The 24,654-nt window shown below is 35.6% G+C and overlaps 1 protein-coding gene across 12 annotated transcripts in view; it reads right to left on the bottom strand.

The window, feature by feature from the left end:
* EVI5 (ecotropic viral integration site 5) overlaps positions 1-24,654 on the bottom strand; it is a 239,107-nt gene that overhangs the window by 75,681 nt on the left and 138,772 nt on the right. For all 12 annotated transcript variants that reach the window (XM_049618441.1, XM_049618442.1, XM_049618439.1 and 9 more), the window contains 4 exons: positions 17,675-17,809; positions 14,595-14,735; positions 13,087-13,245; positions 2,220-2,366 (listed from right to left, as the gene is read on the bottom strand). In XM_049618441.1, the coding sequence (XP_049474398.1) occupies positions 2,220-2,366; positions 13,087-13,245; positions 14,595-14,735; positions 17,675-17,809 (582 nt within the window). The remainder of the gene's footprint in view (positions 1-2,219; positions 2,367-13,086; positions 13,246-14,594; positions 14,736-17,674; positions 17,810-24,654) is intronic.

The raw sequence follows: 24,654 nt of genomic DNA, 5'->3' as shown, positions 1-24,654 counted from the left end.
TTAAACACAATGAAACAGTAAAGTATAAAAATACACACCAAGTGGGATACAATAAAAATTATCCAAATGAATGTGTGTGAAATTTATGAGAAAACGTTTGGGTTTCAGAGTATTCTGATTTTTCATATTGGAGATCACAGACTTGTACTAGTTTCATTTTTAAGTGGGAATATTCAAACACAGTTATAGAGAGAAAATAACATTAATATTAAAAACAGTATCCTGATATTTTACATAAATGAAAAATAAAATGAACCTGAATAATTATTTACCAACAAATTATAAGCTATAATCATGTAGAACTAAATGAAAATTAATAAGGGGTGCTTGGGTGGCTCAGCCAGTTGAGCATCTGACTCTTGACTTTGGCTCAGGTCATGATCTCACAGTTTCGTAAATTTGAGCCCCTCTTAGGGATCTGCACTGACAGGGCGCAGCCCGTTTGAGATTCTCCCTCTCTCTCTGCTCCTCCCCCACTCACGTCCTGTCTCTCTGAAAATAAAAACCTTAAAAAAATAAATGAAAATTAATCAGATTTACACAATTAAAGGACTAGCTTGCTTGAAAAAGTTAAGGTTTGTTCCTGAACTATTCCAAGATAACAAGGTAAATATATACACTTAATTAGAATGTACTAGGTGCTAGGGTAACAACACACTGGTCATTCTCAAAATCTACAAAAGGTATTACAAAAGATTGAATAAATCAATATACAGTGTAAACACAGGGGGAGACAGGGGAATCAGCATCTTTAACCTATTTTACAGATTTATTAATGAACAGCTAAAGATTAAACAAAATATATACTGGTTCTTAAAATTCTCTAAAATTCTGAATCTGAGCCCATTGCTTAAATTAAAAAAATACATATATGTATATATATTTTCATCAGCAAATTCAACAAATATTTATTTCCAAAGGACACTTTACTTAGCTTAAGTTACTAAGGCATTTGAGGAGCAATATTAAATCAAGTCATAGTGTTATCAACCAATGTTTAAGGAAAACTTACACCAGTAATGAAAAAAGATTAAGTTTAGTTCTTTATTAAAAATAAGTCAGCATAGACGATACAGCATCATAAAAACTCAATCACACATTAGAAAGACGAATCAAATTGATACAACCTCATGTCACATCACTTTATTTTTAAATTAGTCTAGTTATAACTTTCCAGAGGTACTAATTTTAAGTTAGTACAAATTTCAGTACTGCCTACAGATTTCTGTCAGTGTAAATTGTAACAGCCATGCATATTTATTAGGATGTAATTTCATCTCTGGATTTCAGTGACACTGATAAACCATTCAAGCTTCACTCTTGGTTTTTAATGACACCAGAACAAGTTGATGGAATTACAGCTTTACATGTGCCATTGAAAGTCTTATTTCTTATCATAGAATAATAAGGCTGAAATCTCTAAAGGGCATCATTCCTTCTATCTCACCATGGAAAGATGGATGACTAGTTTATTTTTAAAATTCCGTAACTTGTCTTCAGTAATCCATTCTAATGCTCAGATCACAGTCATCTCTTTAGTTATTTCTCTCTCTCTCAAACACACATACACTATCTCTTTCACTTTCTCTCTCCTTCTACCCCACTCCACATCCCCTCACCCTCTCACCACTGTTATACTGTAGATTAATTTCAAGAAAAAATTTACTTGCATTCAAATATTTTTTGATGCTTTATAAATCCAAACACTTTACACACACAAAATTAAAAAAAAACAAATTAAAGTAATGGGAAATGCACACAATTTCCCCAACCCATTGGTATATACAAACTTCTTTTGCTTTCTACCCAGAAAACATTTATCAATACTGAATGTCTACTGATAAGGTACCAATCAAAGCAGAGTTGCCCTAACCTCTCTACATTACCTATCTTTTTGGTTACGATTTTTAAAACTTCGTTTTTAAAGGGTTACAAGTCAAAATAAAAATTGTACAGAGATATCAATTTTCAACCACCTGGCTAACTTAATTCCCTACACTAGCATTTAACCAAGTAGGTGAAAATGAAGTTTCCTGCCTGAAATCCACCTCAAGGCATGATGAGTTAACCTTGTCTGAAAGCAACCACCAAACCAAGTTCAGGAAAAGTTGGAAACAAAGCTAGTTCTTTTTGGTTTTATTTGGTTTTAAGACAATAATGAGACAAAACAAAAAGGCATTATTATATTCACAAAAACATTAGGTAGTTGATATATTTACCTTGCATTCAATCTCTGCTTGTTTGCGCTTTGCTTCACTTAATTGAGTAAGTAGTCCTTTGTTCTGTGCAGAAAGATACTGCACCTTCTCATGTAGACTGATCACCTCTTGTTCTGCTCTTCGAAGATGGTTACTATTGATCTGATTCTAGTAATTAAAAATATAAATACTCAGACTATAAAGACCCGAAAAAACTTATATATTTCTACCTCTCCATTTTATACCTCAGTAACATTATATAAAATGTTATTATTAGTTACAGATAAAGTTTTTTTTAACAAATAGTTAAATACTAAAAAGAAAAAAGTATACAAGTGCTTTAAAAATCAAGCCATCCAGGGGCGCCTGGGTGGCTCAGTTGGTTAAGCGTCTGACTTCGGCTCAGGTCATGATCTCACGGTCCGTGAGTTCGAGCCCCGCGTCGGGCTCTGTGCTGACAGCTCAGAGCCTGGAGCCTGCTTCCGATTCTGAGTCTCCCTCTCTCTCTCTGACCCTCCCCCATTCATGCTCTGTCTCTCTCTGTCTCAAAAATAAATAAACATTAAAAAAAAATTAAAAAAAAAAATCAAGCCATCCAAAAGAATACTTAAGGTCCATATCAAAACCTCTTCCTACAGCTCAATATTTTCATTTATACAATAAATATCTATAAACTTTAAGAATGTTTACACAGAACTTGAAGGTATTAAATTGTGCAACAGGCAGTGTCACACAAATGAGTAGATACAGGAATATGATGAATTTGACTCCTATTTCCAGTTCTCAAAAGAAAGTACAGACTGACTGAAAAGTACCATCACCATTTACTGAACTGTAAAATCCCTGATGTCATAAAATGTGTCATGTGCACTTTTACATTCCTCCCATGTACAGCACAGTCTTTTTATAGAGCATGGACTGGTTTTGAACTCTGACTTGTTATTTGGTCATTATCTAAACTAGTTATAATATTTGAGTCTCTATTTCCTCATCTGAAAAATGTATATAAAAATAAGACCAATTTTTCATTTAGTTGTCTTTAGTATTAAATGAGAGATTACATGCAGCAGGCCTTAATATATAGTAAGAACTCAATATATGCTAGCTGCTTAATTTATTGTAATTATAGAACATGCTAAGAAATTATATAGACCTTAAGTTGACTGACATGAGGTAGTCTTCCCATTCAAGCTTCATGCAGCCTGATTTCTCTCAACCCCAAAATATTCTATTAGGGGTCTGAAACAGTAGGGATTTTATAACCAAAGACAGGAAAATCTGGCTCCTCATTTTATAGTTTTTCACCCATAGTAAAGTTATCTAATCCCATCCAATTTCAGTACACTGTTATAAGCATAGATATTACCACTCGAATTTAAAGTCTGTGTTAGATCTGTCTCTCAAAAATAAATGAAATCTTTAAAAAATTTAAAGTCTATGTTGTAGCAGTCATATGAAAAAAGTTTATGCAAGGAGTCTCACACAATGCCTGAAATTTAACAGATACTTAATAAATCCTTGGTTGTTACTATTATTATATCTATTCTGCCTCACTCTATGAAAATGACCCTGCCTGCAGTTTTTTTTTGAGCTATTTTTTTTTTTAACGTTTGTTTATTATTGAGAGACAGAGAGACACAAAGCGTGAGTAGGGGAGGGGTAGAGAGAGGGGGAGACACAGAATCTGAAGTAGGCTCCAGGCTCTGAGCTGTCAGCACAGGGCCTGACATAGGGCTCGAACTCACAAACTGCGAGATCATGACCTGAGCCGAAGTTAGTCGCTTAACCAACTGAGCCACCCAGGTGTCCCAAACCTGCCTTGGGTTTTAATAAAAAGATCCACATCATCTAATAGATTTAAACTCCAAAACATTCTACCACTTCTGGGTTTCTTCATCCTTACTTTTACTCATCTTCCTGACTCACTATATGTCTACAAAATAAACAGTGAACTTCTTAGTGCTCAAGTACTTAGTACTTACATACAAAATGTTCCACAACCTCTTTTTACTATCTTTCCTCCTACCACTAAACAAATAACCACACTTGAGAGGGACACACCTTCAACATAAGCTGCAAAGAATTCCCACAAATAGAACTCCTCCTTGCACCACTCAATACAAGTCCATGACCCATCATCACAAACTATACACATTAAACAAAACGCCAAATTGATGATGAGTGAGAAACAGTAGAAAAAAGGATAGCAATGACAGATTTTTTTAAAACTCTAGATAACAAAATAATCATGTAAGGACTTTATATAAAATATTTTGTTTAAAATTTTTAGACATAGGGGCGCCTGGGTGGCTCAGTCGGTTAAGCATTCGACTTCAGCTCAGGTCATAATCTTGTGGTTCGTGGGTTCGAGCCCTGCGTCGGGCTCTGTGCTGACAGCTCAGAGCCTGGAGCCTGCTTTGGATTCTGTATCTCCCTCTCTCTCTGACCCTCCCCTGCTCATGCTCTGTCTCTCTCTCAAAAATAAATAAACATCAAAAAAAATTTTTTTTTAATTTTTTTTTTAATTTTTTTTAACGTCTATTTATTTTTGAGACAGAGAGAGACAGAGCATGAACGGGGAGTGTCAGAGAGAGGGAGACACAGAATCTGAAACAGGCTCCAGGCTCTGAGCTGTCAGCACAGAGCCCGACGCGGGGCTCGAACTCACAGACCGCAAGATCATGACCTGAGCCGAAGTCGGCCGCTTAACCGACTGAGCCACCCAGGCGCCCCTTTAATTTTTTTAGACATAAAAAGAGGAAGGAAAAACATAAGCATAGAACAAGTAACTATCAAAAAACATTTAGCAAATTTGAAAAACAACCAAATACATTTTCTAGAAGTTAATATAGCCAAACATATTAAAAATTAATTAAAGGATTAAATAGGAGATTAGATACATTGAAGATAGTGTCCCAGAAGAGGTAAAGAGAGTAAGGAGGTACAAAATACACCTAATAGGGGTTGCAAGATAAAACAGAAAACAAAAAGATTAGATATAATGGTCTAAGAGACAACAATAGTTGAGAATTTTTTACAACTGGAAGAAATATATATATGAATCTACTATTCATGAAGCACAACTAATTCCAAACAGGATAAATACAAATAAACCCTCAATAAGATACATTTTAACAAAACAGAATGCTAAAGAGAAGACGAGACAGGAGCATCTGGGGGGCTCAGCTGCTTAAGTACTTGACTCTTGATTTCAGCTCAGGTCATGACCTTACAGTTCATGGGTTTGAGCCCCACAAAGGGCTCTGGGCTGGAAGTGCAAAGCCAGCTTGGGGTTTTCTCTCTCCTCCCCTCTCTCTCTCTCTGCCCCTCTCCTGCTAGCACGTTCTCTCTCTCTCAAAATAAATAACTAAAAAAAAAAAAAAAAAAAAGAAGAGACAAATCAGACATCAATAGGAAAAATCTGTAGTGCTTAAAAAAATAAATTTCATCCTACAACAGTACATTTAGCTAAACTATAAGAGTGCGAAAAAGTACACCTATTTTAAGAAAGTGAGAGTTTACAATTCATGATTGAAATTGGAAAAAACTGTTAAATAAAAGTGAGAGAGAGCAAAAACGCAGCAAACAAGTAGACAAATCCAAATAAGCCCTGACTCCATAGAATAATAATGTCTAATAATTTAGAGATATAAAAAATGTATAATAGTAAGATACAAGACTGGAAATGGAAGAAGAGCATATAGAGATCTTCTAAGGCCCTTACACACTTTTAAAGGAAGATGGAGATAATTATCAACATCAAACTCTGTTTAGTCTCAGATGAGACTTTTTTTTTTTCCAGGTAATAAACACTAATAGAAAACAAATGGAATTATAAAACTCAAACTAGCAGAAGAGAAAGAAACATCTAAATCCAATAAAAAGCAAGAAAGGAAAAAAAACACAAAAAAGAAATGAAGTAAAAAATTTTCAAATATATCATAATAAACAGTTTTGATTTCTGATGAGGATATAGAGTAGAAAGAGGATTGTTTCCACCCTTTCAATTAAAAAAAAAAAAAAAAAAAAGCTGGCCAAACTCTCAATTAATGACTTTTGTTGAAACCAGAGAGGTGAGCACACAGGGCAACAAACTAACCCCAAATCTAAGGACAGACAGGGCAGATGAAGCCAGAAACTGTTAAGAATAATTTAGCCAGAGGCCAAGTATTGGCTGGCTAGAGAGTGTGGAGCCTAACGGAGCAAAACAGTTCACAAGCTTTTGTACACTTTTTCTTCATGGACCCCAACAGGTACACACAAAAAAGATGGATGAAAGCCTTGAGAAAGAGATCTCCATAGTAAAGGCTTGAGGGAGGAGAACAGCAGCCAATACAAAAGCACTAAACCTTGCTTATTTCTTCTACAGAACAAAAGGTTTCATCCGTTACTATCAGAAACACTGGTGCCCTTAGAACATTGGGGAAACCACCGTATCTGAGAAAGAGACAGGACTATATTTTGGGCCTAGGACTATATAGCTGGTGGTAGGGCAGGAGCACTAAGAAAGTCAAACACACCAGATCCAGGGGCACAATGCAGCCTAAGACTGAGGCTTTATCAAAACAATGGGGAACACTCTGGCCCTCCAACTTCCTGTAACAAGTAAGAGTGGAATACTGCTGGAGACGGAAAAGTGCGAAAAATTGAAATTGGAAAAAAACTGTTAAATAAAAGTGAGAGAGAGCAAAAACGCTCTGAAGCACTCTCTGAAGTGCTGTACACATGGAAGACCTAAAAGACACTGAGAAAAGCCTCTGGCAAACCAGCCCCTAATCTAAAAATAAGATAGTGTTAGAGGAATTTGAAGCCTGTGGTGCAATGAGGGTAACCACAGAAACAACAAACCTCAAAACCAGCCCAACTCCTGACTATATTAACTCAAATCCCCCACATTAAAGGCCTACCAGAAGAAAAGGTATGCCCATTTCCAGGCATAAAAACTACTTACCTTAGTCTACTGTCCTACACTAGACACTCAGTTTTCAACAAAAAATTACAAAGCATAGGAAAAAGAAAAAACCAAACACTACCAAGAGACAAAGCAATCAACAGAATTGGCCTCATACAGGACACAGATATTAAAATTACCTAACAGGGAATTTAAAATAACTGTAATTAACATGTTAAGGCTCTAAGAGAAAGGTTAAAAACATTCAAGATCACATACTTAATATAAGTAGAGAAATGAAAACTGTAAGAATCAAACAGAAATGCTAGAAATGAAAAACACAGTAACAGATGTGAAGAATGCCTTCAATGGCTCATCAGACAACTCCCAAAGTGGAGCAAAGAATCAGTGAACTTAAAGATAAATCAATAGAAATATTTAACACAATAGAAACTGAAACACAAAGAGAAAAAATAATGAGAAGAAAAAAGAAAAGAGCATCGAAGAGTTACTATCAATATCAAATAATCTAACGTATGTGTAATGGGAATCCCAGGAGGAGAAAAGAATATGGAACGGACAGAAGAAATATCTGAAGAAAGAATAACCAAGAATTTTCCAAATTTCATGGTAGATAGAAATCCACAGGTCCAAGAAACTCAGAGGGAAACAAAACAAAAAATACAGCAAGTCATTTCATATTCAGAGTGCTAAAAACAAAAGAGAAAATCTTAAAAGTAACCAGAGGATAAAACACATTACATGCAGATAAACAAAAATTATAACAGAATTCTGGTTTACATGGTTACTGACAAGAAGAGTAACTTTAAGTGTTGAAGGAAAAACAACAACCCAGATTTCAATATCCAGCAAATATATATTTTAAAATTGGAGAAATACTTTCCCAAACAAACAAAACTAAAAATCCACTGCCAGCTGATCAGCAGTACAAGACATGTTAAAGAGATTTCTTAAGCAGAAGGAATATGACACCAGACAGAAACATGGATCTGTACAAAAAAATAGAATACTGAAAAATGGAATAATTGAAGGAAATAAATATCATTAAATTTTTTTTTAATTTCTCTGAAAGGTAACTGATTAAAGCAAGACTAGTAGCACATATGACATATTTGTACTATATGTAAAAGCAAAATATATGACAACAAATAGCACAAAGGATAGGAGGAAGAACTGGGAATATACTGTTGTAAGGTCCTTATACTACATGTGAGGAATATCATTTGAAGATTAGCTCTCATTAGGTGCATATTAAAAAACATAGAGCAACCAGTAAAAAAAAAAAAAAAAAAATTAAGGAATATAAAGAAGTCACTTGTGGAGATAAAATGGAATCATAATGCCCAATAAATCCAAGAGGAAATAGAAAAAGAAAAGATAAAGAACAGATGGAACAAAGAGAAATAGCAAGGTGACAGATATTAATCCAAACTGAATCACCAAACATAGACTAACCATGACTGCTAAAAGAGACTGGGACTCCATTTTTAGAGCTTTATTGAGACATACACATAAAAGTCACCCACTTAAAGTATACCTACACTTCAGCAGTTTAGTACAGTCAGAGTTGTACAACCATGTGTCAAACTGGATTTTTAAAAATGTTCATCTATATGCAGTTTATCAAAGATATAAACAGGCTGAAATTAAAAAGATGGAAAAAGATAAATAAGGCAGAGACTGAAAAAGAACAGCTTAGAGGTGCCTGGGTGGTTCAGTCGGTTGAGCATTCGACTCTTCATTTTGGCTCAGGTCATGATCTCACGGTTTATGAATTTGAGTCCCACATCAGGCTCTGTGCAGACAGTGCAGAGCATGCTTGGGATTCTCTCTCTCTCTCCCTCTCACTCTTTTCCTCCCCCACTTCTGCTTGCGTGCTCTCTCTAAATAAATAAACAAACTTAAAAAATAAAATAAACATCTTAGATAACTGTATTAAGATAGACTAAATCAAAATGCATCCTGAAAGATAAAGAGGGTCAGTATATAATAACATTCATTTTAAACTTTTGTAAAGTTTATTTATTTTAAGAGAGAGCAAGCAAGCAGGGAAGGGGCAGAGAGAGAGAGAGAGAGAGAGAGAGGGAGAGAGAGAGGGAGAGGGAAAGAGAAAGAGAAAATCCCAAACAGGCTCCATGCTGTCAGTGCACAGCCCGATGCAGGGCTCAATCTCACAAACCATAAGATCATAACCTGATCCAAGATCAAGAGTCTGGTGCTTAACCAACTGAGCCACCCAGGTGCCCCTAATAAGATTCATTTACTAGAAAAAAATGACAATTAAAAATTTGTGTGTCCCTCTAAAAGTGGCTCAGAATATTTTAAGCCAAAAAACTGTCATAATCTAAGGAGAAACAAATCTACAATCACAAGAGAAGGTATCTATTTGTTAGTATTTGAAACATCAGGTGATACACACAACTAGAAACAATATAGAAGATACAAACAGTATAATGAAGAAGTTTGATCTAATATAAGTAAGACTCTACAGACTACATTCTGTGACCACAAAGCAATTTCGTTAAACGAATGACATAAACTACTAATGAAGTGAACCAGAAATCTATACACTTGGAAATACAAAACATACTTGTAAACAAATCTTGAGTCAAACAAGCAATCACTAGGGAAGTTAAAAGCATGGAACTGAAGAATAAAAAATATATTAGAAAAGAAAACATAAGTAGGAGTACAAATAAAGGGGAAAAAAGATGAAACCCAAGCAACAAATAATAAAAGGATATAATAACAGAACTAAATTATATAGAAAACTATGGTACAACATGGAGGACCAACGAAAATGAAAAATCCAGTCTTTAGAAATATTAATAAAAATGGCAAACCTCTGAAAAAAAAAATGGCAAACTTCTGCAAACACTTTTCAAGAACATAAACACAAATAAACACTATTAGAAATGAAAAAAGACCTAAATATTGACCTAGTAAAAAGAAATTTTTTAAAAAGACACCCTGAACAATTCTAAGTGATGAATTTGAAAGTTTAGATGAAATGTGTCTTCCCAAGCAAACACGTCTTACCAAATGAGACTCAAGAACAAACAGAACACCTGAAAAGGTCTATAAGCCTTCAATAAGTAGGATCAATAGTTACTATTCCCAAAAAAAAGACAAAAAGATAAGACTATTTAAAGGAATGGATCCCAGCAAATATTCAAGAGGTAATTCTAATCTTAGACAAAATTTTGTAGAAATAAAAAGATAAAATACAATCTGATTTATTCCATGAACTTATTATAACTTTCATACCAAACCTAGAGGAGAGTATCCCCCAAAAGGAAAATTATACTACATTCTAACTTAGGTAAGAAAAATCTAAAATATTAAAAACCTAATCCTGCAATGTGTTGTGTATGTCCCTGTACGTGTTCTATATCATAAACTTGTTTATTTTTCAGTATTTTGAGAACTGTACCTCAATATAACTGGCTTGTTTTGCAATCCTATGTATTTTACTTTATGCATGAAAAAAATTTTTTATTTATTTTGAGATAGAGAAAGAGAGCACGAGAAGGGGAGGGGCAGAGAGAGAGGGTGAGAAAGAAACCCAAGCACACTCCAAGCTCAGTGCAGAGCCCGAGGTGGGGCTTTATCCTACTACTGTGAGATCACAACCTGAGCCTGAGCCAATATCAAAAGTTGGACGCTTGGGGCACCTGGGTGGCTCAGTCGGTTGGGCGGCCGACTTCAGCTCAGGTCATGATCTCGTGGTCCGTGAGTTCCAGCCCCGCGTCGGGCTCTGTGCTGACAGCTCGGAGCCTGGAGCCTGTTTCAGATTCTGTGTCTCCCTCTCTCTGACCCTCCCCTGTTCATGCTCTCTCTCTGTCTCAAAAAATAAACATTAAAAAAAAATTTTTTTTTGAAAGTTGTACGCTTAATCAAATGAGCCACCCAGGCACCCCTAAAAACATTATTTGGAGAAAGGATCTGGAGATTTCAGACTGCCAAAGGGGTTCATGGCATACAAAAAAAGATAAGAATCCCGGTACTGAAGAAACTCGTAGAGCTATACACAAGGAAACAGGTGCAATAATATTCAGAGTAGCATTATTTGTAATAGCAAAAACTGGTACAAAGAAGGAAGAGTGTGGCTCAAAAAACTGAGGTGTACTTACTAGGTGGTATTTTCTGAAAGTCACTAAAATGAAGGAACTGAAACTACATGTATCAACAAGGACAAATCTCTTCATCTGGACGTTAAATATGAATCATCACCAGTTCAAGCACTGGCATTTAGGAACAAGTGCCTTACACCATTTCTCTTTCATCAAAATGCATCCAAAATTACACTCTGTCAGGTACAGTTCAAAATACAAATTCCTTAGGAAGCCTTTCCCTAAACCATCTAGTTGGAATTAATTCCCCCTCCTATTTTCCATAGCAGTTTCTATCAAACTCTTTAGTTACCAGATTTCTAAATTAAACATTTTTCCAGTTTTATTGAGATATAATTGATATACAGCACTGTGTAAGTCTAAGGTGTACAACATAATAACCTGACTTACATATAGTATGAAATTATTAGTTAATATCCATCATGTCATATTGTGAATTATATTAAGTGTAGTTTGTGCAACTGATTTTTCAGTTAAGTTCTCTCTGATGACTAAACAGTCCTTTGTATTCAACAGTTCTGAAAATTATGTTGATTGATTTGATTCATTCACCACTGTGAAACAAAACCTGAACACTGGCTTAAAAGCTGTGTTTCTATCTTTAATGTGTACAATGAGATAAAATCTGTTTTTATAAAAATAAAACTTTCAGGGGCGCCTGGGTGGCTCAGTCGGTTAAGCGTCCGACTTCGGCTCAGGTCACGATCTTGCAGTCCGTGAGTTCGAGCCCCGCGTCAGGCTCTGGGCTGATGGCTCAGAGCCTGGAGCCTGCTTCCGATTCTGTGTCTCCCTCTCTCTCTGCCCCTCCCCCATTCATGCTCTGTCTCTCTCTGTCTCAAAAATAAATAAACGTTAAAAAAATTTTATTTAAAAAAAAAATAATAATAAAACTTTCAATTATAAAAACTGGATTTCTACTTTTCATAATTTCACTGTTATAGTCAATTGTAATGAAAAATACAAGAAAATAACTTTGAACAACATAAAACAAAATCTATTTAATCTAACGGATTTACAGATTCATGTTATGTTAAAGTTGGGATGATCATTTTGCACATATGTATACAGAATGATACATGAGTTAACTATGCCCCCTACTGACTATTTTGAAAACCAAATAACATTACAGAGAATCCAGAATGTGGTCCACACAAATGTACCACATAAAAACCAAATGTACTTTATAATGCAAATGGGCTCATTAAAAAGGATTGTGCAAATGTTAAGTCAAGTATATTTAAGACAGAATTTATCACAGAAAGAGAAGACTTAGAAAGAAGTATAATTTTGGAATTAACTGCTCAGAGTTACCACATTACATATAAGGAAGCATCATTCACATTATATTCTGTACCAATTGTTTTCGATGAGGGGCAATTTTGCCCCCAGGGGACATCTGGCAATCTGGAGATGCTTTTGGTCAAAACCTGGGGTGAGAACCACAGTGCTACTGGGACCTAGTAGGTAGAGGACAAGGATGCTGCTAAACATCCTACAATGCACAGGCCAGTCCCCACAATAAAGAATTACCTGGTTCAAGAATTACCTGGTAATAGAACCAAGGTTGAAAAAATTTGCTTTACATGAATATTTCCTCTCAAGTTGTACAACAAGGCAACAAAGTTAATAATGTATAGTTTTATGACTTGCTTAAACTTTGCTGACTGGGTCAAAGAAGACATTAAATCTCTGATATCAAAGACTACAATTTTTAGCCCTTTCCATTTGGGCTAGGAAATTACAGTCTAGACTTTTAGCTCTATTCTAGGGATGATATAACCTGTGCATAAACTTTTGATCTGGTAATGTTATTTTTTAAAGCTACTGGGCTTTCCCATCATACCTGTGTTTCCATTTCCATCATCCTTTGTTTTATTTCTCTTATTTCTGCCTGAGTTTCAGCTTCTCTAAGTCGAATGGTCATCAGTTCATCCTGTAACTCATTCACAGCATTCTTCTTTGGTGGATCTTTCCACCTCCCAGTAGTACGAGCTAAGTGGCGCTGAAAGACAAAAAATTAGGTTACAACACATATTCCTAGTATCAAAATAAGACCTAACTTTCCTGAGCACTTACTTCATGCCCAGTTACTATATTAAGCATTATGTATACATTATTTTATTTAATCCCCAGAAAACCTTGAAAGTTAGGCAACTATTATCTTCATTATACAGGTCAGAAAACAGAAATGGCAATTAAGTAACTTCAGAAAGGTCACAAAGCCAATAAGTGGCAGATCTGGAATACAAGCTCAGATATAGTTCAAATCTGTTTATACTATGGATTGATTATTGTAAAGAATTTAATTTTCACCCTCAATTTTTTATAAGAGAGATTTCCACAATGTTAACTAAATCCCAAGCAAAGAAAAAAATGGGGCTATTCATGAATTATGGAGGTAATATTAGGAGTGTTCTCAAAATATCCATGGGGAAGGATCAGTTTCGTTGTTCTTAATTTCCAGTTTATTGCTGCCTGATACATTTATGGTAATGTCAAGGACTAATTTCAGTCTTTGCTAGATGTAGCCCCACCCCAAATTCAAACCAAAGTCACTACTCTGAAATGGTATATACTGTTTTCTTGTTTCCGCTCTCCCTTCTGTCTTCTAGATTCTTTTTTTTTTTTTTAATGTTTATTTATTTTTGAGAGCGAGAAAGAGACAGAACACAAGCAGGGGAGGGGCAGAGAGAGAGAGGGAAACACAGAATCCGAAGTAGGCTCCAGGCTCTGAGCTGTCAGCATAGAGTCTGACGCGGGGCTCAAACTCACAAACCAGGAGATCATGACCTGAGCCCAACTCTAATGCTTAATCAACTGAGCCACCACAGAATCTTCTAGATTGTTTTTTTTGTTCCTTGTCAAGAGTTTCAAACCCTCATATGTGAATAAATTTGAGGACATATAAGTGACTGATTTATTTTGTGAGATAACCAATTTTCAAAAGAGGTTACGAATGTATAGACAAATTTATACTGGTATCACCCTTGGGCTGTTTCATACTGACCAATGGATTTAGCATCAGCAGAAGAAATATGTGCTGTATATGCTATATAAAGGAAAATTTACTTTTCGTTCTTTAGAAGAAGTTATATAAATCACAATGATACAGTAACAACAATGTGACTTGATTTCTATTTTATCTTTTATTTATTTATGAGGATTTAAAAGGGAGAAGCAGCTTGAAGGTACTTTCAACTTATAAATGCTCTCAGATTTTTACATTTCAAGAAACTTTCTCACTTTAAACTCAAATCCTAGTGTTGATCATCAGCTACTTCAGACTCACACAAATTGGATACTCCGGTTTTACCCACTTTCTAAAAAGCATGCAAAAATATACTGATATACCTGCCAGTGTTCCTCTAAATCCTTGACTTGTTGTCTAAGTTCTTTCAAACCCATAATAGCTTCTGCTTCTCTCAGTTTCACAGCAATGAGCTCTTCCTGAAGCCTTGCAATGTTATTCTCATCAGGAAAGGAGTTGTTTCTCTAAAGCCAGAAAAAAACATAACTTGGGATTTTTGTTAATTTAAAAAAATAAAATAAAACATATATAATAAGCTATTTTGGCCCATATGTAACTGCACTTCATTTTACAGTTTTACTGAGATATAAATCACAAACCATGAAACTTACCCTTCAGTGGTTTTAAGAGTATTCACAGGATTGTACAACCATCATCACAATCTGCTTTCAGAACATTTTAATCACCACAAAAAGAAACCTTATATCCGTTAGCAGTCAGTCACTCACATTTTCCCTCCCTCAACCCCTGGCCAATCCCTAGTCTACTTTCTGTCTTTATGGATTTGCCTATTCTGGACAGTTCATGTAAATGGAATGTGGCCTTTTATGATTGGCTTCTTTCACTTATGTTTTCAAGGTTCATTGCTTTTTATTGACAAATAATATTCCCTGTGTGTATATTCTACATTTTATGTATATTCTACATTTTATCTATCCATTCATCCAATGACAGACATTTAGGTTGCTTCCACTTTTCAGCCATTATGAAAATGCTGCCATGAATATTAATGTAAAAGTGTTTGTATGGACCTGGTTTCTAATTCTCCTGAGTTTTATACTAAGGAGAATTGCTGGAGCAGAAGCTAATTTTGCACTTTTTAAGAAACTGTCAAGCTTTTCCAAAGCCAATGCACTGTTTTACAATCCCACCAGGAATGTATGAGGGTAATTGTGCTTAATTTTGAGGACAGAGAAAGTCTAACTCTGCTTTATTAGTAAAACACTAATCAGCGTTTTGAAGCAACATGATTAAAAATGTTTTTCAACATGATAATAAGCTTACTAACCTCTGATTAGGTCTCCAAACAAAGCATGAACAACATTTACATTTTAAAGATTTATGGAAAAGAAGAGTCCAAAATCCTTTTTGTTGTATTTTTTCAGCATGTTACTTTGGAAAGGAGTATAAAATATTTGTACATTAGTCACTATTTATATCAGCATTACGAAATTAACACCAAGGTGATCTAAATATTTGCTTCAAGAGTACAAGATTTAGACTGATTCCTTACCATACTGACAGACCCATCTTGGGATACAGTGTAGACCCTATTACATTGCTCTGTGCCATGACCAAGAGATCCTGAATTAAGCTCTAGTAAAAGCTCCTTAGGTAAACTTAAGTACTACTGAGATTTCAAGTCCTGAATCTGTGAAATTTTCTATCTAAAATATTTCATGGTAGGATGAAGATTTTAGCCCACAGAGATAATAAAGTTATTCTTGCCAACTACACATTTTTATGATGGACTATAAATATCTTCCAATTGAAAACCAGAAATTTACTATATATTCCTACACAAAGAATTCCTGTATTTCCTACACAAAGAAATTAACCATAGGAAGCATGAAGGCTTCTAATTTCCTTTCTACTCTATAACATAAATACCAACATAGCTACTTAAGAAATCCACTTTTATAATTTTTTTTAAAGCTTGTTTATTTATTTTGAAAGAGCATGCATGCACGTGCAAGCACATGTGAGCAGAACACAGGCAGACAGACAGGGAGAGAGAGAGACTCCCAAGTGGTCTCCACATGGAGCCTGATGCAGGGCTTGATCTCATAACTGTGAGATCATGACCTGAGCCGAAATTAAGTCAGTCGCTCAACCAACTGAGCCACCCAGGCACCCCAAGAAATCCATTATTAAATTGGACCCAAGGATACTTCTTCCAAATTTTCAAATTTTCAAATTCCAAATTTTCAAAACTGAAAGATCCAGATTCTTATCTGCATCACAGAACCCAAGGTACTCCAACTTAGAAACCAAATATTCTGTTATACATTTTTTACAGCATTCTTGCTGGCTTTTTTCTCAACAAATAGGAGAAAAAATTCTCCAAAAATAGTGTAAAAATAGCCATCAGATTTCTAGCAAAATTATTCCACTACTGATGGTAGTTACACCTGCTTTAGTTCATAAAGAAATAAGAACAACTTGAGGCTGTCATGTTCATTATTTATGAGGCTTTTCAAAAAAAATTTTTAATTTATTTATATTTATTTTGAGAGATAGGCGGGAGTAGGGGTGGTGGGGAAGGGGCAGAGAGAGAGGGATGCAGAGAATCCCAAGAAGCCTCTGTGTCAGCAGAAAGCCCAATGCAGGGATCGAACTCACAAACAGTGAGATCATGACCTGAGCAGAAACCAAGAGTTAGACACTTAACTGACTGAGCCACCCAAGTGCTCAGGCTTTTATTCACATAGCTAGATACTATAAAGATAAAAAGAACACTTAACATAGAGCCCAAGCCATCAATGATTTCATAGAGGACAAAAAAGAGATTCAGAGTTTGTGATCTGGAACACAGACTCTCAAGTCTGAGAGTTACAAGAAATCTAAAAGCATTTCTATTTCTACTAACTTATCTAATCCTTAAAATTCTTTAGTAATCCTGAAAAGAAGTAAATTAGCTTCCCTAAGTATGCCTTGGGCTAAGATCTTCCTACATATCCTGAGGTGGCTTATGTAGCTAGCAAAGTTTTAACAGTTACACGCAGATGAAATTTTTTCTGACATGTTTATGTATTAGCCATATCCCACTAGATGAAGATACTATAATATTTGAAGACAACCATTAATATGTATTCCCTAAGTTTCTCTTGTTCAACATTTAAGTATTATTCATATCAACATTACCCTGCTTGTCTTCCTCTAAAAGGGCTCTAATGTTTTTTGTTTTGTTTTTTTAACCCTTAAAAAAAAAGGGGCTTTGAGTAGTATGGCAACAACAAAGAATAACTGAGAATCTCATTTTCTTTGTCCTTTCCTCTCTTAGTAACTAGTATGTAAGGTTTCCAATGTATGAAAACACCAAGTCCAATTTAACTGCTCAATAAATTCATCTTATCACATGTCCCCTCTAATTTGGGAGTGACACTATTTATATTGTTCTCACCTTCTCTATATCCAGGACTTTATCCTGCATCTCCTTTAGTGCACACTGAGACTCAGCTTCACTCAGACGAGCTTGGACCAATTCCTTCTCTAGTTGCAGCACAAAATCTTCATTGTAGTTGGAATTGCATTTATGCTACAAGTTATAGACGTATGATGAAATTCCACGGAAGTATGAACATATACATACAATAAAAATAAATGCAATTGCACAATACAGTTATTAAGGGTAACCAAATGTAAAAGTTCCATCTACCCACTACTTCTAGCTTATCTCCTCCAAATGATTTTCCAAGGAATAAAAAAGTCCAGGCTTGGTATCTATAAAGACGATCACATTACTTTGTGTTGGTAACGATACTAAACAAGTTATACTAAATTATATTATACTAAATGAATCTAATTCATGGAAGATAAATGTCTCCTTTTATTTTCCCATCCATCCAAATACTAAGAATTTGTTCTGACTCTACAGACATGCTCTGTACAGTAGGGTAGCCATTAGCCACATGTGGCTACCGAGCACTTGAAATGTGGCTTGAAATAGTCCATACTGAGAAAGGATGTGGCTAGTCCATAATGAGAAAGGATGTAAAATACAAACTGAATTTTAAGACTTAATATGAAATAAAAAGGCAAAATCACCTCATTAAGCATTTTTATATTGGTTAAAGGTTGAAATAATATTTTACATACAGAGTTTAAGAATATTAATTTCATCTATAATTATTAAGTACTCATTTTAAAATGCATATGTGGCTCACATTATATTGGTATGGGACAGCACTGTTACATGCTACAGAAGTACACAGTATAAAAAAAAGTAAATATTTAACTGAAAATTCTCTTTTAATGTGACAGAAATAAAAATAAGGCATCCATAGTAATATGAACCATCCTAAATTGCAACAGAATAAAAATGTATTTGCTCTTAGAAATGTAGATCTCTTTAAGGATATGCATGAAAATCACTGCTAGAAACAGAGAAAGGAGTTGCTGCACAAAGAAATTAACCATGGAAGCATGAAACCTTTCCGTTTCCCTTCTTGCTTTTTAATGTGAACACCAATGCAGCCATTTAAGAAATCCCTTTTTAAACTAGTTTCTATAAAAAGCTGTTTAAAAAAGCAAAAGACATATAATTCACCATTATGTAAGACTTCCTAAAAGAAACTATTATTTCCCATTTAATTTACACAGTAAAGAAAAAGAAAATTCCAAAAAAGAGTCACAGAGAACCACCTCCTATTGAGCTAGCTTGAGTAAAGATTAGTTCCTTTCACTCTTCAATATATTAGGAATAAGACAGATGTCAAATTAAAACTTTATTTTAAAACTAGTAAATGCTTAATTAAAACATGATATTCGCTTTCTCCAGTTACCCAAAAAGATGATTTTTAAAAATTAATAGTTCACTTACTAAACAAAATGAGGACTTTTTAATTCAATGTATTACACATTGTTTCTTCTAGTAATTTTGTGGCACCATTAAAACAGTATTTCTATGTAAGGAGTACATGTGTGGCAGGTATTATCACTTTAGTAAATACTTACCTTGCTAAATAGGGAAAAGGCACTCTTTTGTAATGACCACATCCAAACTGGAAGCGCCGTATTTTTTGTTTAATGAGATCATGGTTATTTCATGAGTAATACTAGAATTTTTTGCCTTAATCTAAAGCCCTGACAACTGTAGTTCGGGTTTGTTTGCCACAATTTTATATTAGGAGATACCCAGGAAAACATCAAACCCAAATGATCTATATGAGAATGAAATCACTGCTCTGGTATAAACCAATTGATATAACTAAGCACAAAAAAAACTATACTAACATTGGGGACACATTTTTATCAATAAAATTTATAAAACATCAAATTATCTTCTATTGTTCAAGGAATAAATTCTAAATTCCAGAGTTTACACATCTTATTTCTCCTTTCATATTTCCCTTTGAGTTCAGGATTGTTTCTTAATCCACTGTAAACTAGCTTTAGTTCTCATCCTGTACTGAAACTGTTCCAATCACTAACAACATCAATACCCAGTAACGGTATAAAAAACTCAATGGAAAGCCCTTTTATTCAGCTCTTACCTTCACTGGATAGTCTACTGAATTTGACTGACCATTCTTAAAACTTTTTCAATTTTGAGGTGCTACTCCTCCATAGTTCTACTGCCTATCTTCTCTGTTGCCTCTGCCAATTCTGCTACTTCATACAGGTATGTACGATTATATGTACATGTACATGTACATGTGTATGTGTCTATCAGTCCCCAGGGTTTCAATATTGTGTTTTCTCTTAATCTTTCTGTTTTCTTATTTTGTAGATTCATCCTATGTGATTTAATCCGCTATCCAATATAGTCTGTATGTATAGGCAGTATTAGCTGTTATCTCTATGTAGTCAGTATAGGCAGTGGATGAACTTGCCAAGGAAAATCTATATAACAGTAAAAAGGGGAAAGTAGAAGGAAAGAGAGAAGGTAAGAAGGAGAATATGATGAAACTCTAGGGACAGTACACACATAGATACACAGAGTATATAAACTCAAATCTGTATTTTCAGCCCAGATCTTTCTACTAAGCTATAGATCCGTATTTACAACTACTATTGGTTTTCTCTGTCTGGTTGCCCTCATATTCACCTCACATTCAACATGTTACAAGTCAACTCTCCATCTTTTCCTCCTTGTGTATGTACTATTTCTGCTAAGGATCCCACCATCTAACAATTGGCCAAGCCAAAACTTGCCCTCTTCTAGTCAACCCATAACACACCCAACCCTTTTCTTCCAGGTATCTCTTCAATTTGCTTGCTCCTCTCCATCTTCATTGTCATTGTTTTTATTCATGCCCTTTCTCTGAACTACTGCTATATTCTTAAATAAATTCCCTTAAAAAAATTTTTTTTCAACGTTTATTTATTATTCAGAGACAGAGCAGAAGCATGAGCATGGGAGGGGCAGAGAGAGGAGGAGACACAAAATCCGAAGCAGGCTCCAGGCTCTGAGCTATCAGCATAGAGCCCGACATGGGGCTGGAATTAACAAACTGGGAGATCATGACCTGAGCCGAAGTCGGACTCAAGGAACTGAGCCACCCAGGCGCCCCACATAAATTCCCTCCTAACTATTGTAGCACTTACAGCATTATTCAATATTTTGTGTTACATACCATAGTAAATTATAATAAACACGGGGCATTTTTACAATTCTACCACCTGGACCAAGTAGATGTTTTCTGACCCTATCGTTTGGAGCCTGAGGAAGTTTTGATTCCGTGTCTATTAATACAAATATGTTAATGAAAATTATACAAGCATTGATATACTTAAAAAAAAATACTCAGAATGAACCTAACACCACTAAGTTAATTTCACCCAATTATCAACTTCCTATATGGCAATTATTCCTGTCCACTTATATTCATATGCATTTTTACTGGACAAAAAGTATTTTCATTGGAATCATTCTTAATATTCATATAGGCTCTTCATTTATTGTTGCAGCTTAGGGAGTTAAAAAAAGTTCTGGCATTTGTTTGGTTGGCTGAAAAATGGACCAAAAGGTGGCTCACAGCGAATGAACTGGAAATGCCAGACATGCCTTGGTTTAATGTAGAGGAAGGGAAAATTGGTAACAAATCTGGGGAAGATATAGACAGACCTCTTTCAATGGGCTAAAAAACAAAAAGACATTTATTTGTTTCCCCTGTGAATGCTCACCAAAGGGTGACCTCAGCAGAGAATTTTAAAAAGTAATTGGATAAGATGACCCATTCGGTGGTTACCAGTCAGCCTCTTTCCTCAGCCACCCAACATTGTCCAATAGGCTTATGAACATAGCAGCCATGGTGGGAGGGATGGAGGTTATGCATCTCAGCAACACAGACTTCCATTCACCAAGGTTATGGTCACTGATGAGAGTCCACTCTGCCAAGAGCAAAGACCAACACTGAGCCTCTGATATGACACCATTCACTGGGGTAACTAGCCAGCTATCTGGTGGCAGCAGGTTACTTACACGGGACTGCTTTTATCATGAAAGGGGCAGCATTGTTCTTATTGGAATAGACACTTACTCCAGATATGAATCTGCCCTCCCTGCACACAATGCTTTTATCAAAACTATCACCTATGGACTTACAGAATGCCTTATCCATCATCATAGTATTCCACAAAGCATGGGCCCATGCTCATGGAATTCACTAGTCTTGACACGTTTTCTAACATTCTGAAGCAGCTGGGTTGACAAAACAGTGGAATGACCTTTTGAAGACTAAATGACAGTGCTAGCTAAATGGCAGTATCTTGCAGGGCTGGGGCAAGGTTCTCCAGAATGATGAATGTGCTCTGAATCCACTATGTGGTGCTTTTTCTTCCACAATCAGGATTCACAAATCCAGGAATCAAGAGGTGGAAACAAATCTGTCTGGAACACAAGAAGGTCCTTTAGAGTGTCTCTTAGTATTACCACACCCTGTGATTAAGGTCAATGAAAAACCAGGAAGGATTACTAATGGCCCAGACCCTTCAGGAATCAAGGTCTGGATTACCTCACCAGGCAAAAAATCATGACCAGCTGAAGTGCTTGTTGAAAGTGAAGGGAATACAGAGTGGGTAGAAGACAGTTATAAATATAAGCTACAATCACATGACAGAAATGAGGACTGTTATTGTCAAGAGTACTTCCTTCTAATCTTGCAAAGAATATGTGTTTTCTTTCCTCTTTCATTTTCTTATCATATAAGATGCAGGGACTTTATATCAAAGTACTTATTGTTAATTTTACATCAGAGTATTTAAGCTATAGGATATCAAGAAGGGAAAACATTACTGAAAGACATTAACTTCTTTTCAGGGGAAGGTGTTAGTGCATTTTCAGTTGCGCACAGGATAACAGTATCATGTTAGGCAGAATTATGACCTTGTTGCTGTCTTTATGTAAATAAGTATGGTTTAATGAGATGCACATGGTTGTGAAGTTGACAAGGGTTGGACATATCATGGTTAATTTTTTGTGTCAACTTGACTAGGCCACGGGGTCCAGATTAAAACATTACTTCTGGGTGTTTCTGAGGGTGCTTCCAGAATACTTAGTACATTGCTCTCCCAGTGTCGTTGGGCATCGTCCAATCCACTGAGGGCCTGAATAGAACAAAAAGTGGAAGATACATTCCCTTCCTACCTGCCTGAGCTGGGACATCGGTTTTCTCCTACCCTTGGACTGGAATTCACACCATCAGCTTCCCTGGCTCTTAGGCCTTTGAACTTGAACTAGAATTACACCACTAGCTTTCCTACAGAGGGTAGATCATGGGACTTATTATCCTTCATAATGACATGAGTCAATTATTCTCAACAAAACTATGTATGTGTCTTAGTGATTGTTTCTCTGGAGAACCTTGAGTAATATAGGATAAATTTTACAAATAAGATTAAATATATTGATTTAGAAGTTTTATTGTTCTTTGGGTTTTGGTCCATTTCAAATTTGACCCATTATAGCTTCTGCAATTTAACTCTTTTTTGGTTGTTATTTCTACCATTTCCAATTTTTTTTGGTTCAAATTTATTTATTTCTTCTTGTTTCAAATCTTTGCAGATCTAAATATGGTCAGGAAAGTGATACTTATGTCAGTGTTTAGTCTACTAAAAATTTTGCCAAGTCAGATTTACCTCTAAGTTTTGGTTTTTATTACTAACAGCCTATGACATTTCTCAAGCAAGCTGGTAGAATAATGGAATAATGTTAACATTAATCCTAATAATAGGTACCACTGAGCACTCATTATGTGCCAGGTATTACTGTAGAGTATCAACTTCCTTAAGTCTCAGCAAGCCTCTATTATACACAGAACTAAAGAAGTACCCTGATTAAGTATACACAACCAGTGAGTGCAAGAACTGGCATCAAAGTGGCAATGTTAACATATGCTGCTGTGGGCTGTAAACTACAGTCCACACTTTCAGTGTTTGGGGTTTGTTTTTTTTTTTTTTTTTTTTTTTCATTTTACACAGGAAAAAAGAAAATGTTATTTATAAAACAGGGGTTTGTTTGTTGAAGCCTTTTAACTCACTCACACTGGAAAAGGAGATGTCAGGAAAGGTGACTGGCGCTACAAAGCCTGAAAAAAAAAAAAAAAACTGCAGCAAATGTGGGTATTGTCACTTCCTTACCAGGACAAGTGCCATGAGGGGCAGAGGCTGTGAAACAGGTGAACACTGTGAGGCAAAACTTCCTAGTTCCATGTCTATTTAGGAGAACTAAGCATGGCTGGTCTACCTCATTCTATAATTTTTCCAGACCAAATAGACAAAGAAAAAACAAAAAACTAAAATCCTAAAACCAACAACATAACAGCAAAAACTTAAATATAAACCAAAACAAAAACTGGACTTTCATGAAGTTGACTTGAGATCAGGAAAAGAATGATCAACTTTTGAGAGGAAGGAAGAGAAACATCAAAGCCAAGCTCAGAGGTTTAACAGCACCTATCACACTGTGTCCAAACCTTGACCATTTCTGATACAGCTGTTCTGTTTTATTTTATTTTTTTTTAATTTTTTTTTCAACGTTTTTTATTTATTTTTGGGACAGAGAGAGACAGAGCATGAACGGGGGAGGGGCAGAGAGAGAGGGAGACACAGAATCGGAAACAGGCTCCAGGCTCCGAGCCATCAGCCCAGAGCCTGACGCGGGGCTCGAACTCACGGACCGCGAGATCGTGACCTGGCTGAAGTCGGACGCTTAACCGACTGCGCCACCCAGGCGCCCCACAGCTGTTCTGTTTTAAAATGTTCCTCTTCCACTCACCATAAACCTGGTTTTAAAGTTTATGGTAACAACAAAGATGATAGCGACTTGTATCTACTGAGCGTTCATTAAATGGCAGGCACACCTTAAGTGCATTGTATTCTCACCTAACTTTCACTACAACTTCTACTTTCCTAATAAGGAAACTAAAAAGTCACACAGCA

Source organism: Panthera uncia (genome assembly GCF_023721935.1).
Source record: "Panthera uncia isolate 11264 chromosome C1 unlocalized genomic scaffold, Puncia_PCG_1.0 HiC_scaffold_4, whole genome shotgun sequence".
Classification (NCBI taxonomy): Eukaryota; Metazoa; Chordata; class Mammalia; order Carnivora; family Felidae; genus Panthera; species Panthera uncia.
The sequence above is the reverse complement of the archived record's forward strand: the minus strand, read 5'-3'. Positions and strand labels throughout refer to the sequence as shown.